At 45.9% G+C, this 19,947-nt stretch overlaps 1 protein-coding gene across 2 annotated transcripts in view; it reads right to left on the reverse strand.

Moving 5' to 3' along the window:
• The window catches only part of LOC119347576 (tyrosine-protein kinase JAK2-like), a 134,009-nt gene that overhangs the window by 38,067 nt on the left and 75,995 nt on the right, over positions 1-19,947 (reverse strand). For both annotated transcript variants that reach the window (XM_037616208.1, XM_037616207.1), the window contains exons 6-8: positions 18,679-18,829; positions 18,368-18,574; positions 6,113-6,167 (exon numbers count right to left, since the gene is read on the reverse strand). In XM_037616208.1, the coding sequence (XP_037472105.1) occupies positions 6,113-6,167; positions 18,368-18,574; positions 18,679-18,829 (413 nt within the window). The remainder of the gene's footprint in view (positions 1-6,112; positions 6,168-18,367; positions 18,575-18,678; positions 18,830-19,947) is intronic.

A 19,947-nucleotide genomic window follows, 5' to 3' on the forward strand; every position in this document is an offset into this window, starting at 1 on the left:
GCCCCAACCCCGATACCGAGGACGAGGAAGGAGCAGATGCCACATATGATGGTCTGCTTCTATCCCACTTGGTTTGGATGATGTAAGACCTGGGTGCATTTTTTACGACTTCACAGCGTCCTTGCGTAAATCTAAATCTCATTCCTCCAAAAAGAAACAGAAACCGCCCAAGAAGGCGAAGATTTCCACCCCGACCCGAGTTTCCACATGAGAGGAATGTTTGGAATAGCGGAGGTCTTCCAAACTTGGCTAAACATAAACACGTCAGTGATTGTGTGCGAGATCATGGGCTCGATTTTGTGCCAATTTCCGAGGCTGGTAAATGTGATTTTCGTGTGCATGTCCTTGATCATCTATCAGGTGGTTTTGACTACGCATGGCATAGTCTACCGACACGTGGAAGGTCTAGAGGAATCCTACTTGGGATACAGACCACAACCATGGACTTTGTTAGCTTTTTTGACTGGTGAATTTCACATCAAATTCCATCTACGAAACAAAGTTGATAATTTTACATAGAGCCTGGTGGCAGTGCATGACGCTGCCCAAGATGAGCATAAATCGACTTTCCTTAGGAAATTGGTAAATCTGGCTAAGGATAACCAGGAAGAGAAAAATAATGACCGCTTTGACACACACTGGCCTTTCCTGTTCAATGCAGTCATTGACAGTTTGAATTTTCGGGAAGCCAGTATGTCGGGCCGCAAATTCACTTGGGCTAATAACCGTGTGGTGCCGACATACGAGAAGCTTGAACTGGGAGCTAAAATTCCCTATGGTAACCGTAGGGCCCTAGAGCGTATCGAGGCATTATCGGATCATTCTTGATTCTAACTCTATGAGCCAATCTACTCGCCACCCTTTCAAATTTGAATTGGGATGGTTGCACCGGAAAGGCTTTGAGGACATAATCAAGAACGTATAGGAGAGGTCCGCCATTGGTCGTACACCTATTCAGAGATGGAACTTTACAAGAAAACACCTCTTTGGATGGGCGAAACACACCAATGGGATGTACAAAAAAGAAAAGCAACTCGCATCTTGTCGCAAGAGATTGAATTGAAAAATCAATCCAATGAGGAAGTTGCATGCCTTTTGCGAGAAGAGGAAATTAAATATTATCAAAGATCTAAAGCCGACTTCATCTTGAAGGGAGATAATAATACACGTTACTTCCAACTCGTCGCCAATGGTCAGCATCGAAAGAAGTGTATTTTAGCCTTCAACAAGATGAGGGGTGGATCAAAGGTCAGGCAGAGCTCAAAAGTTATATCACCAAATACTATAAATCTCTGTTCGGGGCACTGAATGAAAGTAATTTCACACTTGACGAGGCCCGAATAGATGACATTCCACAAGTGACGAAAGAAGAGAACGATATCCTCATGGCACCTTTCTCCAAAGAGGAGGTGAGAGCTGTAGTGTTTCAGATGGAAAATAACAAAGCTCCAGGTCCGGATGGCTTCCCTGTAGAATTCTATCAGAATTTCTGAGAGGTCATCAAGTCTGACCTTTTAGAATTGTTCAATTGTCTTCATGTCGGCCAACTTGACCTATTCAGGCTTAATTTTGGCGAGATCATTTTGTTGCCGAAAATTGAGGCTGAGCGGATCCAGCAATATAGACCCATATGCCTTCTTAATGTCAGCAATATAGACCCAAAGTGGCTACTAATAGGCTAAGCACGGGTGCTGACCATGTCGTCCGGCCATCTCAAACAGCTTTCATGCAAGGAAAAAATATACTCGATGGTGTAGTAATCCTACATGAGACCTTTCACGAGATGCACCAAAAAAACATGAGTGGAGTAGTTTTCAAAATTGACTTTGAAAAGGCCTATGACAAGGTCAACTGGTCTTTCCTTCAATAGGCCCTCAGAATGAAAGGATTCTCTGATAAATGATAAATGGTGCCAGTGGATCCAAAATTTTGTTACTGGAGGTAGTGTGGCTGTCAAAGTCAATGATGATGTAGGCCATTACTTTTGGACAAAAAAAGGTCTATGTCAGGGTGACCCAATGTTATTTAACATTGTTGTTGACATAATGACTATCTTGATTGAGCGTGCCCAGCAGGATGATCATATTATAGGTGTAGTGCCACACCTTGTGGACGGCGGACTCTCTATTCTGCAATACGTTGATGATACAATTTTTTCTATGGAACATGAGCTGGATAAGGCTCAAAACTTGAAACTTTTGCTTTCAGCATTTGAGTAAATGTCGGGCCTTAAAATTAACTTCCATAAAAGTGAATTGTTCTGCTTTGAAGAAGCCAGTGAGGCGGCGACTGATTATGCTGACCTGTTTGATTGTGTGCAAGGCCAATTCCTCGAAATTCCGATATCGGCATCTCACTAATGTGGAGTGGAAACATTGAGGAGCGCTTAGAGAAACGGCTGAGCAGTTGGAAAGGCAAATTTCTCTCTGTTGGAGGATGGTTGGTCTTGATCAATTATGTTCTCACAAATATGGTTCTTTATATGCTTTCCTTTTTCCAACTCCCTAAAGGGGTCTTACAAAGGCTGGATTATTTCAGGTCCAGATTTTTTTGGCAAGGAGACAGTGAAAAGAAAAAGTAGAGGCTGGTCAAATGAGGTGTGGTTTGTAGGCCAAAAGATCAAGGTGGCCTTGATATATTCATGACCTGCAGGTCAAGAATGATGCCTTACTTAGTAAATGGTTGTTCAAACTATATACCGAGGATGGCGTTTGGCAAACCCTCCTGCGCAACAAGTATCTAGGCCAAAAGGCCGTGTCTCATGCCTATTGGAAACCTGGTGACTCGCATTTTGGGCTGGTCTAATAGCAGCAAAGAAACATCTTTTCCACTTTGGATCATTCGTGATTAAAGACGGGTCGAAAATTCGTTTCTGGGAAGACATATGGCTAGGCAATGCCAGCCTCTGAGAACAATATCCCGCGTTGTAACACATTGTTTGCGATAAGAATGATGCTCTCGCGCAGGTGGTCAGTTCATTCCCGGCGTATATTTCTTTCAGGCGAGATTTGATTAGCCCGCATCTTATGTCATGGCAAAATCTTCTATCCCGTTTGGATTTGATTAACCTGACACAAGGACGGGATGTGTTTCGCTGGAACCTCACTACATCTGGGTCCTTCACAGTCGACTCTATGTACCGTGCAATCATGCATTCAGAGGTCCCGATGGAAAATAACAAGAAAATTTGGAGGTCTAAGATTCCACTGAAAGTCAAAATATTTATGTGGTATCTTAGGAGGGGAGTTATACTTATCAAAGACAATCTCGCCCGTCGCAATTGGCTAGGAAGTAAGAAGTGTGGCTTTTGTATTCACGACGAGACAATCAAGCACCTCTTTTTCCAGTGCACATTTGCGCGTTCTACGTGGTCAGTCATCCAAATAGCATCCAATTTGTTTCCTCCCACAAGTGTTGCCAATATTTTTGGTCATTGGTTGGATGGTATTCCAAATAGGTTTAAAATGCTAATAAGGGTTGGAGCGTATGCCTTATTATGGTCGCTCTGGCTGTGTAGAAATGATTTGATTTTTAATGACAAAAACTCGCCCCCTATGCAGGTTATTTTCCGATGTACGCACTCGCTTCATTCGTGGTGTATGCTACACCGAACAGAGTATCAACCATTGTTCAAGGCGGTGTGTATGCGGTTGGAGGCTTGGAGCAAGTGGCCAGGGAGATTTTTACCCAACATGGATGGCAGCATAATCTCCGGATCGGTCCACCACCTCCTTCGACATAGGCATAGTGTCGGTCCTATATGACTCATTATTGTCAATATATCGGTTTCTTATTTTATTTTTGTCAGACTTCTACTTTTGGCTGTGTGCATCTTAGTCAGAGGCCGGGTGAGACTCATTATGCTTTGTATCCGCTTGATGTTACATTTTGAGTTAATAAAAATGCCCTTTATCGAAAAAATCTACAAGACCACTGCTTGGATCCGTACGTGGTCATTAATCACTCTTGTGGAAGCCAGGGAGCCTTTAGTTACTGGGTCTACCCGATGAAAGATGGTAGCTCGGGATATCTACAACCGGTTTGGATGGCGGACCAGTAATAGGATAGGTATTTAGTCATCTAGTCCTGTTTTAGCCGGTTGTTGCAGATTTTACTTGTTTTTTTTTTACTTTTGTAGCTCTGAGCAAGCATGTTCTAGATTATAAACTTATTATCGGATACTTTGATTAATAAAAAGGTTGCATGCATTATTCTGATGCAGAGGCCAGGGTAATTCTCTTTTTCTATAAGAAATGTCGGCATGTCCCCCAACTGGTTCCTCTACCATCTGCCTCTCCCTTCTCCTGCTGACACGCCCTTCTGCTACTTTTTTCTACCAGCCTCCTCCCCATCTCTCCCACCGGCATGTCCCAGTTGGTTCCTCTACAATCCGCCTCTCCTCTCTATTGTTGGTTCGGGTCAAGCAAGTCGTAGGCCACCAGGAGTAGGGATGGTGAGCATGAAGTGTGTCCGGTCAGAGCAAAGCACGCCGGGGAGGGAGTCAGAGCCAAGAGATGCCACCGACCATGAGGTGGTCACCACCGACATTTTGTTTTTTTGAATTCAACACAATCCTTTTTTAGCTCCGAATTATCATGGCCTTGTTCAATTTGTTTTTCTCCCTTAATCTAGTTCATGATTATAGTTGTTGCACTATCCTTTTTTAGCACAAGCACATGTTGTTGTAGTGGTGTATTGTGCTCCCAGCACCAGCAACAGGTGGTATGGCCAAACCTAGAACCTAAAGGTTACTCGTTTACCTACTAGGGAGGTGCAGGCCAAACCTTTAACCTCACAATTTCCTACAGGATCTGATGTCTAACAGCAGGGATGAACCGGACCACTTGAATCTTGAGGGAGGTGTGACAAGCAGTGGCATTGGGTGGTTCGTTCTGGCTGCAGACACAATTGGGTTGTGGGCGGACGTGTGTGCGGGCGGCCATGAGATCGTTGGGCTCCGGTAGGCCAGCGTGTGGTAGTTCTAGGCCCTAACACCCGAATCTGTTAGTGGCAAAAAAAAAAAGATGCATGGGGTCGCCGTTTATCCGGCGTGGGCACCTTGATCCTTTAGGGGGTCAGACGAAATTGATGCTTAGCACCTCACCTCTTGAGGCATCGTTAGGCCTTGTACAATGGGAGATGCTTAGAGAAGGTGCTTAGAGAAATAAACCAGGTTTTTTTTAAGTACCGGTGCTTATTTATAGAGGATAGACGCTTAATTAAGCGTCTCTCCTGTAGAAATAGGCACCGGTGCTTCAAAAAAACTCGGTTTATTTTCGTAAGCACCTCTCATTGTACAAGGTCTTATAGGAGTACACACCAGCTAAAGGGACCAGTGGTATGAAGGTAGTTGCCGATGTTGTGCATGGTTGATCTTATGGTGCGAGGATGGTTGCTAGAGTTTGTGCTCGGAGGATGTGGTATGGGTTCTCAATCAAGTGACGATCTGTTGCAATATCTCCATTGAAAGCTGGGTTAGCGAGTTGTGATCCTCCTTGGATCATCTCGTTCATGTATGATGCCTCCCACTTTCTTTGAGAAGTGTTGTTGGGTGGCAACAAGACGGCCAATGCCGAAGGCACTCTCCTTGCTTGGTTGGATAAAATGGAGGTCTATTAACTCTGGTCGCTGGTTGGGCATTCAAGATCACTGAAGCCGAGTTGGTATTGCATTGCCTCTTGTGTTCTGTGTCGTGTTGTGTTCTTTGTGTTGTTGTACTCATGTGCTCCTCATGAGGTTTGGGTGTTGCGGTTGTGTGTGTGTTTGTGTGCTCAGTCTGGGTTGTAATGGTTCTTCTTTTTCATCAATAAAATGCAAGGTCGTTGCTTTTCGACAAAAAATACTTCAAGTTTTAGGTTTGTTCTAAGTTATTAAAATTTGACCAAATTTATTGAAATATACTAATATTTACAACACCAAATTTGTCTCATTAGGTTCGACACAAATATATTTTCATGTTACATATATTTGATACTGTAGATGTTAATATATTTTTTCTATATATATGGCTAACTTGATGAAGTTGACTTAAAACTAATCTTGAACATGCAGAGACTGGTGCGGTTTTGCCATTCTTCATCAGAAAGAAAAGACTATCCAAGGTAGAACTAACCTGGATGTGTAACCTGGAGGCCTCCCCAGGGACGAACGGTTTCCGCATCGAAGAACTGTCAAGAACAAAAATATACAATTAGGCCAGTACGCTAGTTCATAAAGAGCAGACATATGTTTTCCTTACTTATCCGAGGAGTGAATACTACGAACGGACACTTCTCAACATGGCCTTGTTGCGTCGAAAAAAGTGAAAAGCAAAAGGTCTTACTGGCTAGCAACATCGGTAGTGGGTTAGCCAGCCTGACTTCCAACCTTACTTCTACTAGTTGCCTGTGCGTCAATAGATTCATACATATTCTAGCGGTACAATATTAATCTTATCCGACATATACCTTATTATACCCATCATATTCAAGATTTTGGTAGAAACAAAATTGTCTTGACTATGGATAAGGAAAGGCAAGAAAAGTTTTGGTTTAGTTGAAGTTTTGGTAAAATTTAATTTGATTTGGATATGGGTAGGGAAAGGTAAGAAAAGTTTTGATCTAGTTGAGATTTTTGTAAGAATTGATTTGATTGAGTTAATGCAGGACGTGGTTTGAGAAAGCACTGATTTCTTTTAGATTATTTCAAGCTAGCGTATTTACGTTGGTTTTTATTTTATGCGACATCGATTGAGATTACCAAAAGTTAACAGGAAACCAGTTAACAGGAAACCAAACGGGGAGGGACGTGGGGAGGCAAAAACCAAGAGAGAAGGTAAGGTGAACCTACCAACTTTCATTAATAGTTAAATTAGTTGGCTAATTTCTACCAGCCACCCCTATGCCCAAGAATTTTTTGGATAAAAGATCGACCAATATTCTCTAAAAAGAAAAGATTAACCAATCGACTGCCAATCTTCAGGGAAAACTGTGGTGGCCTGTAATCATGTTTACAACCTGGTGGATCTGGAAGAAGCACAACACTCTTTCTTATCTTGGGTGAAGGCAAGAGACACGTTGCCCACGGACCACGGTGCCCAACATTTAGGCGTGTAGCGCTCTAACTTTAGTAGGGTGTTGGCCTTCCATGGACGTATACATAAGCATACTTTTCCATCTATTAATCCATCAAAAGAAGCAAAACATTCTGTATTTTCTAGAAAAATCTAAGAAACCGACCGTGTGGCAAGTTAACAATTTCATTGCAACATTGGAACTTCAGCCCTAATAGGAAAGATGGCCTATTACCATTTAAACTTCTCGAGACTTAGGAGCCTGCTACAATTCTTTGTTTTTAGGTCATTTTGGCATGACTGGCAGTTTCATGTAAGACAGGACAGAAGTGTAAGTGTGGTACTACAAATGTATGTGCACTCTATCACGAGCTGGACCACTATTATGTTTTGTTCGTACGTACTATAAAGTGCTTTCTTCGTCTGCAATTATAATGCTAGATACATCCAGTTGAGCAACAAGTAATTTCAGACGGAGGGAGTACTAGAAAGCAAGTTGTTAGAGTACGTAATGGGCCTAATGAGCCCATTAGTCTTAAGATTAATTAGAGATAAGGGTTGTTTGCTTAGGGGTCAAGTAAGTCTTGCTTGGAAGTCAAGTAAACCTCCCTATACAAAGAGAGAAGATGTATCAATCTAAGCAAGCAAGAATTAAGAAGGAAATCCGTTCCCGTTGCTTGCTTATGGGTCAAGTAAGCCTTGCTTGGGAGTCAAGTAAACCTCCCTATATAAAGAGAGGAGATGTATCAATCTAAGAAAGCAAGAATTAAGAAGGAAATCCCTTCCCTCTTGCCCGACCGTGGGCAAAAAAGGCCCCCGGCCGGCCCTCTCGCGCCCTCCTTCTAGCAGCGCCATAACAATTTGGTATCAGAGCGCTTTGGTTCGATCATGTCTTCACCGCCGCCGAGCCCGTCTCTTCCGCTGTCGGTCACCTTGTCGTCTCCGGCGACCACCAGGTCGTCGCCCCGCTCCTGCCCGCGCCGGGGTCCTCCGCCGCCCCCGCCCTCGCCGTCCTCACCTGGGAGGAGGTGTCCGGGGTGCTGCGGACCTAACCCAGGCGGTCCAGAAGATCCACCTGTTCTTGGCCGGGTCCTACGGTTCACACCCGGCTGCGACGCCCATCGCCGCCCCCGCGCCGCCGTGGCAGCCGCCGCACCAGGCGGCCTTCGCCGTGCTCGCCGGGCCGCTGCAGCAGCCACTGCAGCTGCCATCCATCGCCACTACCGCCCAGCCCTGGCTGCAGTGGCAGCCGCCGCTCCTGGCGGCCTCCGCCGCATTCGGCGCGGCACTGCAGCAGCCACCGTCGGTCAGCTCCGCCGTCCAGTATGGGATGCCCTACGGCGGGAGTGCGACGACCTTGTTCCCATCAGCGCCGCCGCCATCCCAGGGCGTCCACATCCAGCAGATCAAGTCCCCGCCGTCGCTGTCACCGCTTCCGTCTTGGATCGCTACCCGCCACGTGTCGGCGGCGGTGAGGATACAGCCTGCTGCACGCGGCCTCCTAGCGCGTCGGCGTGTGCGGGAGATGTGTGGTCTGCAGCTGCCGCTCCTCCAAGTTGCCCTTCGCTGCGCAAAGGACCTCGATCTCGTCCGATGCGTCGGGGATCTTGGGCATGCGGTTTCCCCCGCGGTGTTGGAAATATGCCCTAGAGGCAATAATAAAAGGATTATTATTATATTTCCTTGTTCATGATAATTGTCTTTTATTCATGCTATAATTGTATTATCCGGAAATCGTAATACGCGTGTGAATACATAGACCACAATACGTCCCTAGTAAGCCTCTAGTTGACTAGCTCGTTGGTCAACAGATAGTCATGGTTTCCTGACTATAGACATTAGATGTCATTGACAACGGGATCACATCATTAGGAGAATGATGTGATGGACAAGACCCAATCCTAAGCATAGCACAAGATCGGGTAGTTCGTTTTGCTAGAGCTTTTCCAATGTCAAGTATCTCTTTCTTAGACCATGAGATCGTGTAACTCCCGGATACCGTAGGAGTGCTTTGGGTGTACCAAACGTCACAACATAACTGGGTGACTATAAAGGTGCACTGCAGGTATCTCCGAAAGTGTCTGTTGGGTTGACACGGATCGAGACTTGGATTTGTCACTCCGTATTACGGAGAGGTATCACTGGGGCCACTTGGTAGTGCATCATCATAATGAGCTCAAAGTGACCAAGTGTCTGGTCACGGTATCATGCATTACGGTACGAGTAAAGTGACTTGCCGGTAACGAGATTGAACGAGGTATTGGGATACCGACGATCGAATCTCGGGCAAGTAACATACCGTCTGACAAAGGGAATAGTATACGGGGTTGCTTGAATCCTCGACATCGTGGTTCATCCGATGAGATCATCGAGGAGTATGTGGGAGCCAACATGGGTATCCAGATCCCGCTGTTGGTTATTGACCGAAGAGCCGTCACGGTCATGTCTGCATGTCTCCCGAACCCGTAGGGTCTACACACTTAAGGTTCGGTGACGCTAGGGTTGTATGAATATGAGTATGCAGCAAACCGAATGTTGTTCGGAGTCCCGGATGAGATCCCGGACGTCACGAGGAGTTCCGGAATGGTTCGGAGGTAAAGAATTATATATAGGAAGTGCTGTTTCGGCCATCGGGAAAGTTTCGGGGTCACCCGGTATTGTACCGGGACCACCGGAAGGGTCCCGGGGGTCCACCGGGTGGGGCCACCTATCCCGGAGGGCCCCATGGGCTGAAGTGGAAGGGGAACCAGCCCCTAGTGGGCTGGTGCGCCCCCCCCTTGCCCCCCCGCGCCTAGGGTTGGAAACCCTAGGTGGGGGCGCTCCCCACTTGCCTTGGGGGGCACTCCACCCCCCTGGCCGCCGCCCCCCTTGGGAGATTAGATCTCCCAGGGCTGCCCCCCCTGGGGGCCTATATAAAGGAGGGGGGAGGGAGGGCAGCCGCACCCTATGTCTTGGCGCCTCCCTCCCCCTGCTACACCTCTTCCTCCTCCCACAATAGCTTGGCGAAGCCCTGCCGAAGTTCTGCTGCATCCACCACCACGCCGTCGTGCTGCTGGATCTTCATCAACCTCTCCTTCCCCCTTGCTGGATCAAGAAGGAGGAGATGTCATCCGCTCCGTACGTGTGTTGAACGCGGAGGTGCTGTCTGTTCGACACTTGGTCATCGATGATTTGGATCACGACGAGTACGAATCCATCATCACCATTCTCTTGAATGCTTTCGCACGCGATCTACAAGTGGTATGTAGATGCAATCTCTCTCCTATCACTCGTTGCTTAGATGAACTCATAGATGGATCTTGGTGAAACCGTAGGAATTTTTTTTATTTTCTGCAACGTTCCCCAACAGTGGCATCATGAGCTAGGTCTATGCGTAGTTCTCTGTTACACGAGTAGAACACAATTTTGTTGTGGGCGTAGATCTTGTCAACTTGCTTGTCGCTACTAGTCTTATTTTGCTTCAGCGGTATTGTGGGATGAAGCATCCCGGACCGACCTTACACGTACGCTTACGTGAGACAGGTTCCACCGACTGACATGCACTAGTTGCATAAGGTGGTAGCGGGTGTCTGTCTCTCCCACTTCAGTTGGAGCGGATTCGACGAAAAGGGTCCTTATGAAGGGTAAATAGAAGTTGACAATATCACGTTGTGGTTATTCGTAGGTAAGAAAACGTTCTTGCTAGAACCCAATTGCAGCCATGTAAAAGATGCAACAACAATTAGAGGATGTCTAACTTGTTTTTGCAGCAATTGTCATGTGATGTGATATGGCCAGAAGTTGTGATGAATGATGAATGATATATTGTGATGTATGAGATCATGTTCTTGTAATAGGAATCACGACTTGCATGTCGATGAGTATGACAACCGGCAGGAGACATAGGAGTTGTCTTTATTTTTTTGTATGACCTGCGTGTCATTGAAGAACGCCATGTAAATTACTTTACTTTATTGATAAACCCGTTAGCCATAGAAGTAGAAGTAGTCGTTGGCGTGACAACTTCATAAAGACACGATGATGGAGATCATGATGATGGAGATCATGGTGTCATGCCGGTGACGAAGATGATCATGGAGCCCCGAAGATGGAGATCAAAGGAGCTATATGATATTGGCCATATCATGTCACTAGTATATAATTGCATGTGATGTTTATTATGTTTATGCATCTTGTTTACTTAGAATGACGGTAGTAAATAAGATGATCCCTTATAATAATTTCAAGAAAGTGTTCCCCCTAATTGTGCGCCGTTGCTAAAGTTCGTCGTTTTGAAGCACCACGTGATGATCGGGTGTGATAGATCCTTACGTTCACATACAACGGGTGTAAGACAGTTTTACACATGCATAAACACTTAGGGATAACTTGACGAGCCTAGCATGTACAGACATGGCCTCGGAACACAAGAGACCGAAAGGTCGAACATGAGTCGTATGGAAGATACGATCAACATGGAGATGTTCACCGATGATGACTAGTCCGTCTCACGTGATGATCGGACACGGCCTAGTCGACTCGGATCATGTAACACTTAGATGACTAGAGGGATGTCTAATCTGAGTGGGAGTTCATTAAATAATTTGATTAGATGAACTTAATTATCATGAACTTAGTCTAAAATCTTTGCAAAATATGTCTTGTAGATCAAATGGCCAACGCTCATGTCAACATGAACTTCAACGCGTTCCTAGAGAAAACCAAGCTGAAAGATGATGGCAGCAACTATTCGGACTGGGTCTGGAACCTGAGGATCATCCTCATAGCAGCCAAGAAAGATTATGTCCTAGAAGCACCACTAGGTGAAGCATCCATCCCAGAGAACCAAGATGTTATGAACACTTGGCAGTCACGTGCTGATGATTACTCCCTAGTTCAGTGCGGCATGCTTTAAAGCTTAGAACCGGGGCTCCAAAAGCGTTTTGAGCGACACAGAGCATATGAGATGTTCGAGGAGCTGAAAATGGTTTTTCAAGATCATGCCCGGGTCGAGAGATATGAAGTCTCTGACAAGTCCTATAGTTGTAAGATGGAGGAAAACATTTCTGTCAGTGAGCACATACTCAAAATGTCTGGGTTGCACAACCGCCTGTCCCAGCTGGAGATCAACCTCCCGGACGAGGCGGTCATTGACAGAATCCTTCAGTCGCTCCCACCGAGCTACAAGAGCTTTGTGCTGAACTACAATATGCAGGGGATGGTGAAGACCATTCCTGAAGTATTTTCAATGCTGAAGTCAGCAGAGGTTGAAATCAAGAAAGAATATCAAGTGTTGATGCTCAATAAGACCACTAAGTTCAAGAAGGTCAAGGGTAAGAAAAACTTCAAGAAGGATGGCAAAGATGTTGCCGCGCCCGGTAAGCCAGTTGCCGGGAAGAAGTCAAAGAATGGACCCAAGCCTGAGACTGAGTGCTTTTATTGCAAAGGGAAGGGTCAGTGGAAGCGGAACTGCCCCAAATACTTAGCGGACAACAAGGCCGGCAACACTAAAGGTATATGTGATATACATGTAATTGATGTGTACCTTACCAGTACTCGTAGTAACTGCTGGGTATTTGATAGCGGTGCTGTTGCTCATATTTGTAACTCACAGCAGGAGCTGCGGAATAAGCGGAGACTGGCGAAGGACGAGGTGACGATGCGCGTCGGGAATGGTTCCAAGGTCGATGTAATCGCCGCCGGCACGCTACCTCTACATTTACCCACAGGATTAGTTTTAAACCTTAATAATTGTTATTTAGTGCCAAGTTTGAGCATGAACATTGTATCTGGATCTCGTTTAATACGAGATGGCTACTCATTTAAATCCGAGAATAATGGTTGTTCTATTTATATGAGAGATATGTTTTATGGTCATGCCCCGATGGTCAATGCTTTATTCTTAATGAATCTCGAATGTAATGTTACACATATACCAAAAGATGTAAAGTTGATAACGATAGTCCCACATACTTGTGGCACTGCCGCCTTGGTCACATTGGTGTCAAGCGCATGAAGAAGCTCCATGCTGATGGTTTTAGAGTCTCTCGATTATGAATCATTTGACATATGCGAACCATGCCTCATGGGCAAAATGACCAAGACTCCGTTCTCCGGAACAATGAAGCGAGCAACCAACTTATTGGAAATCATACATACTGATGTGTGTGGTCCAATGAGCGTTGAGGCTCGCGAAGGATATCGTTATGTTCTCACTCTCACTGATGACTTAGGTAGATATGGGTATGTCTACTTGATGAAACACAAGTCTGAGACCTTTGAAAAGTTCAAGGAATTTCAGAATGAAGTAGAGAATCAACGTGACCGAAAGATAAAATTCTTACGATCGGATCGTGGAGGAGAATATTTAAGTCACGAATTTGGTACGCACTTAAGGAAATGTGGAATCATTTCACAACTCACGCCGCCTGGAACACCTCAGCGTAAGGGTGTGTCCGAACGTCGTTATCGCACTCTATTGGATATGGTGCGATCTATGATGTCTCTTACCGATTTACCGCTATCATTTTGGGGATACGCTCTAGAGACAGCTACATTCACTTTAAATAGGGCGCCGTCTAAATCCGTTGAGACGACACCGTATGAATTATGGTTTGGGAAGAAACCTAAGCTGTCGTTTCTAAAAGTTTAGGGATGCGATGCTTATGTCAAGAAACTTCAACCTGAAAAGCTCGAACCCAAGTCGGAAAAATGCGTCTTCATAGGATACCCTAAGGAAACCATTGGGTATACCTTCTACCTTAGATCCGAAGGCAAGATCTTTATTGCCAAGATCGGATCCTTTCTGGAAAAAGAGTTTCTCTCGAAAGGAGTAAGTGGGAGGAAAGTAGAACTCGATGAAGTACTACCTCTTGAACCGAAAAGTAGTACAGCTCAGGAAAATGTTCCTGTGGTGCCTACACCGACTGGAGAGGAAATTAATGATGATGATCAAGGTACTTCGGATCAAGTTGCTACTGAACTTCATAGGTCCACAAGGACATGTTCCACACCAGAGTGGTATGGCAACCCTGTCCTGGAAATCATGTTGTTAGACAACGGTGAACCTTCGAACTATGAAGAAGCGATGGCGGGCCCAGATTCCAATAAATGGCTAGAAGCCATGCAATTCTAGATAGAATCCATGTATGAAAACAAAGTATGGACTTTGACTGACTTGCCCGATGATCGGCGAGCGATAGAAAACAAATGGATCTTTAAGAAGAAGACGGACGCGGATGGTAATGTCACCATCTATAAAGCTCGACTTGTCGCTAAGGGTTATCGGCAAGTTCAAGGGATTGACTACGATGAGACTTTCTCTCCCGTAGCGAAGCTTAAGTCCGTCCGAATCATGTTAGCAATTGCCGCATACTATGATTATGAGATATGGCAGATGGACGTCAAAACGGCATTCCTTAACGGTTATCTTAAGGAAGAGCTATATATGATGCAGCCAGAAGGTTTTGTCGATTCTAAGAATGCTAACAAAGTATGCAAGCTCCAGCGATCCATTTATGGGCTGGTGCAAGCATCTCGGAGTTGGAACATTTTCTTTGATGAGATGATCAAAGCGTTTGGGTTTATGCAGACTTATGGAGAAGGCTGCGTTTACAAGAAAGTGAGTGGGAGCTCTGTAGCATTTCTCATATTATAAGTAGATGACATACTTTTAATGGAAAATGATATAAAATTTTTGGATAGCATTAAGGCCTACTTGAATAAGTGTTTTTCAATGAAGGACCTTGGAGAAGCTGCGTACATATTAGGTCTTTCACAAAGCACATACCTTGATAAAATTTTGAAGAAGTTCAAAATGGATCAGTCCAAGAAAGGGTTCTTGCCTGTGCTGCAAGGTGTGAGATTGAGCTCGGCTCAATGCCCGACCACGGCAAAAGATAAAGAAGAGATGAGCGTCATCCCCTATGCCTCAGCCATGGGATCTATTATGTATGCCATGCTGTGTACCAGACCTGATGTAAACCTTGCCGTAAGTTTGGTAGGAAGGTACCAAAGTAATCCCGGCAAGGAACACTGGACAGCGGTTAAGAATATCCTGAAGTACCTGATAAGGACAAATGACATGTTTCTCGTTTATGGAGGTGACGAAGAGCTCGTCGTAAAGGGTTACGTCGACGCTAGCTTCGACATAGATCTGGATGACTCCAAGTCACAAACCGGATACGTGTATATGTTGAATGGTGGGGCAGTAAGCTGGTGCAGTTGCAAGCAGAGCGTCGTGGCGGGATCTACCTGTGAAGCTGAGTACATGGCAGCCTCGGAGGCAGCGCATGAAGCAATTTGGGTGAAGGAGTTCATCACAGACCTAGGAGTCATACCCAATGCATCGGGGCCAATCAAACTCTTCTGTGACAACACTGGAGCTATTGCCCTTGCCAAGGAGCCCAGGTTTCACAAGAAGACCAGGCACATCAAGCGTCGTTTCAACTCCATCCGTGAAAATGTTCAAGATGGAGACATAGATATTTGCAAAGTACATACGGATCTGAATGTCGCAGATCCATTGACTAAACCTCTTCCGCGAGCAAAACATGATCAACACCAGAACTCTATGGGTGTTCGATTCATCACAATGTAACTAGATTATTGACTCTAGTGCAAGTGAGAGACTGTTGGAAATATGCCCTAGAGGCAATAATAAAAGGATTATTATTATATTTCCTTGTTCATGATAATTGTCTTTTATTCATGCTATAATTGTATTATCTGGAAATCGTAATACGCGTGTGAATACATAGACCACAATACGTCCCTAGTAAGCCTCTAGTTGACTAGCTCGTTGGTCAACAGATGGTCATGGTTTCCTGACTATGGACATTAGATGTCGTTGACAACGGGATCACATCATTAGGAGAATGATGTAATGGACAAGACCCAATCCTAAGCATATCACAAGATTGGGTAGTTCGTTTTGCTAGAGCTTTTCCAATGTCAAGTATCTCTTCCTTAGACCATGAGATCGTGTAACTCCCGGATACCGTAGGAGTGCTTTGGGTGTACCAAATGTCACAATATAACTGGGTGACTATAAAGGTGCACTGCAGGTATCTCCGAAAGTGTCTGTTGGGTTGACACGGATCGAGACTGGGATTTGTCACTCCGTATTACGGAGAGGTATCACAGGGCCCACTTGGTAGTGCATCATCATAATGAGCTCAAAGTGACCAAGTGTCTGGTCACGGGATCATGCATTACGGTACGAGTAAAGTGACTTGCCGGTAACGAGATTGAACGAGGTATTGGGATACCGACGATCAAATCTCGGGCAAGTAACATACCGTCTGACAAAGGGAATAGTATACGGGGTTGCTTGAATCCTCGACATCGTGGTTCATCCGATGAGATCATCGAGGAGTATGTGGGAGCCAACATGGATATCCAGATCCCGCTGTTGGTTATTGACCGGAGAGCCATCTCGGTCATGTCTGCATGTCTCCCGAACCCGTAGGGTCTACACACTTAAGGTTCGGTGACGCTAGGGTTGTATGAATATGAGTATGCAGCAAACCGAATGTTGTTCGGAGTCCCGGATGAGATCCCAGACGTCACGAGGAGTTCCAGAATGGTACGAAGGTAAAGAATTATATATAGGAAGTGCTGTTTCGGCCATCGGAAAAGTTTCGGGGTCACCCGGTATTGTACCGGGACCACCAGAAGGGTCCCGGGGGTCCACCGGGTGGGGCCACCTATCCCGGAGGGCCCCGTGGGCTGAAGTGGGAGGGGAACCAGCCCCTAGTGGGCTGGTGCGCCCCCCCTTGCCCCCCCTGCGCCTAGGGTTGGAAACCCTAGGTGGGGGGCGCTCCCCACTTGCCTTAGGGGGCACTCCACCCCCCTGGCCGCCGCCCCCCTTGGGAGATTAGATCTCCCAGGGCTGGCGCCCCCCTCCTGGGGCCTATATAAAGGAGGGAGGAGGGAGGGCAGCCGCACCCTGTGTCTTGGCGCCTCCCTCCCCCTGCTACACCTCTTCCTCCTCCCGCAATAGCTTGGCGAAGCCCTGCCGGAGTTCTGCTGCATCCACCACCACGCCGTCGTGCTGCTGGATCTTCATCAACCTCTTCTTCCCCCTTGCTGGATCAAGAAGGAGGAGACGTTATCCACTCCGTACGTGTGTTGAACGCGGAGGTGCTGCCCGTTTGGCACTTGGTCATCGGTGATTTGGATCACGGCGAGTACGACTCCATCATCACCGTTCTCTTGAACGCTTCCGCACGCGATCTACAAGTGGTATGTAGATGCATTCTCTCTCCTATCACTCGTTGCTTAGATGAACTCATAGATGGATCTTGGTGAAACCGTAGGAATTTTTTTATTTTCTGCAACGTTCCCCAACACGCGGGCGGCAGGCATGCTGTTTTCCCCGCGGGCAGCAACCTCAAAGTCTGCGACATCGGCGGTTGGGGGGGCGCATCCCTCCTCGTCATTCTCCATTGCAAGCCCTCCACTCTTCCCTGTGCCGTGCAGACCAACAGCCATCCAGCGGGGAGAAGGCAGGGTGTCACCGACAAGAGCGCATCGCGTAGCACCACTACTTTCCGCCGCCGGCTGCGCGAGGGCGCCTCTACTGGTCGCTCTTGCAACCACTTCCACGTGGCCATACACATGCACTTCTTTGGTCCAGGTGGTGTCCATGGGATCCAGGTGGCTGTACACGTGCACGTCCAACATGCGGATGGTGTCCACTTTTAGTTGAGGGGTCTAAAATAAAGCGTCCCAGTCCATTTCAGGTTGAGAGTCATAAAACAAGACGAGATGTAAAAGGCTTGTTTTTAGGTGTTAGGTTTGTGTTGCGTCGAGTCATGGTTATAAGTTGGTTAGGCTGCAGCTCGAGGACAAGCTGCATGTCCAGGTGGGGTGTAGTGTTAGAGTACGTAATGGACCTAATGGGCCCATTAGTCTTAGGGTTAATTAGAGATAAGGGTTGTTTGCTTAGGGGTCAAGTAACCTTGCTTGAGAGTCAAGTAAACCTCCCTATATAAAGAGAGGAGATGTATCAATCTAAACAAGCAAGAATTAAGAAGAAAATTCCTTTCCTCTTGCCCGGCCATGGGCAAAAAAGGCCCCCGGCCGCCCCTCTCGCGCCCTCCTTATAGCAGCGCCATAACACAAGTCTACTACGCATATGTATCTAATGTTTCAGAAGAAATATTTTCAAATCAGGACATTGTCTCTTGTGTGAATATTGCTGTATCTCTTGCGTGAGTATGAAGTCGGGGTATGATAATACGATTTCGTGCTACTAATAAGATTATCTCTTTTCTCGCATTTTTGTATTTCTTCTAGTAAAGGAGATGCCAATTATCTAAGATGTGGTCTCACCTGTTCTGTCTTCAGCTCTAGGTTACCTATCAGTATTTCTGTCTGTTCCAATCTAGAGATAATGGACTGTATGGTGGGCCTTTCTTGTCGGTCAGGCTTCATGCACTCCATTGCTATCTGAATGCATATCTTGACCTGTTCACAATATACTTCCAGTTGTTTAGGCGACAATGTTTCCCGCATCTTTTTTCTCCAGCTGCCATGTACCTGGCATCGGAACATGACGTCATACACATCTATAGCACAAACAAGGCAAACATGTTTTTCCAAGAGTGACGGTAATACTGGTATGAAGAACCTTTTGTCCTTACACGCTTAATAAACATTTTCTCTTTCATGTCATCAATTTTGGAGTAGCGTTTACGTCCAGCCATTAACTTTGCAATTATAACACCCAAGCCAAATATGTCGAACTCTTTTGTCATCAGTCCTTCCTTCACATACTCTGGCGGAGAGTAGCCACTGCATGTCATTGTACATTAAAATTATTATTTGGGTCAGGTAAAGAAACATGATATGTCCAAGGCAATGTCGAAAATAGAGTCAACTAAAAAAATGTTCATATATGAATCTAAATTCTGAGGAAGTGGGCCATGGTGGTGTGCAATTTATGTATACTGACACGAGCAATTATGAAAAGCACAACAATAGTATAATACACTTTTTTTGCGGGTAACCGTAGAATATTGTATGTGAAATATTAGTAAACTATCCATGCAAAAAAACAATATTAGTAAACTATAATGTAATGTTCAGATATACGCTTCCCTATTTTCAGATATACGCTTCTGAACTATAATGTTGCTTACTGAAATTTTGTTCAACGAGTGTAACAATCTCCAGGTATATATAAATCAAGTACGTAATTCAAGAATGCTAAATGAATAGGGTGACTTTACTTGCGAAGTTCTCCCTGAACTAAACTAATGTAATGTTCAGATATACGCTTCTCAAGATAGCCTATTCAATGATTTGTTTCTTTGTAGCTTTCTCGCAAATTTTTTCATTTGTTTCATTGTAGGTTTTGTGACGGATCGCTAGCCTTTTCTAGTGACGCCAAAATTTCGGTAAAGATAACTACCGAACGTGCCAGTTTTTAGCTTCCTATCCCGAAATGTCTTTATTGCCGTTGGATGGAAAGCCCAAATCTTAAAGCCCCGGACGTTTGCCATGTCAACTTTTCCAGTCGTTCGTGCTAGTGAGCGGTCGAACGAATGTTTTCACCTCGCTGTTCCATTTCTATCCCCTCACTCTCCATCTCGCTCACTCTCTTCCTCTCCACCCAAAATCGATTCCAGGCGAGAAGCTGGAGGCGGCCGGAACCCGGCGAGTAGCAGGAGGCCAAAGGATCCCGACGAGTAGCAGGAGGCTGCCGAATCCCGGCGACGAGCAGGAGGTCACCGGATCCAGATGATCAGAGCAGCGCATCCTGCCGCCACTGCCGCGCGGCCAAGAGGCGGACCTCGGCAGGGTAGGTCAAGTGGCGGAGCCTACACCGTCGCGTCCCTGCTGAGGAGGTCGGGGCACGGAATGGGTAGATGCAGCGATGAGCCGGTCCTCGAGGAGGCGGGGCGTGCAAG

The sequence above is a fragment of the Triticum dicoccoides genome, chromosome 1B, assembly GCF_002162155.2.
Source record: "Triticum dicoccoides isolate Atlit2015 ecotype Zavitan chromosome 1B, WEW_v2.0, whole genome shotgun sequence".
In the NCBI taxonomy this organism is placed as follows: domain Eukaryota; kingdom Viridiplantae; phylum Streptophyta; class Magnoliopsida; order Poales; family Poaceae; genus Triticum; species Triticum dicoccoides.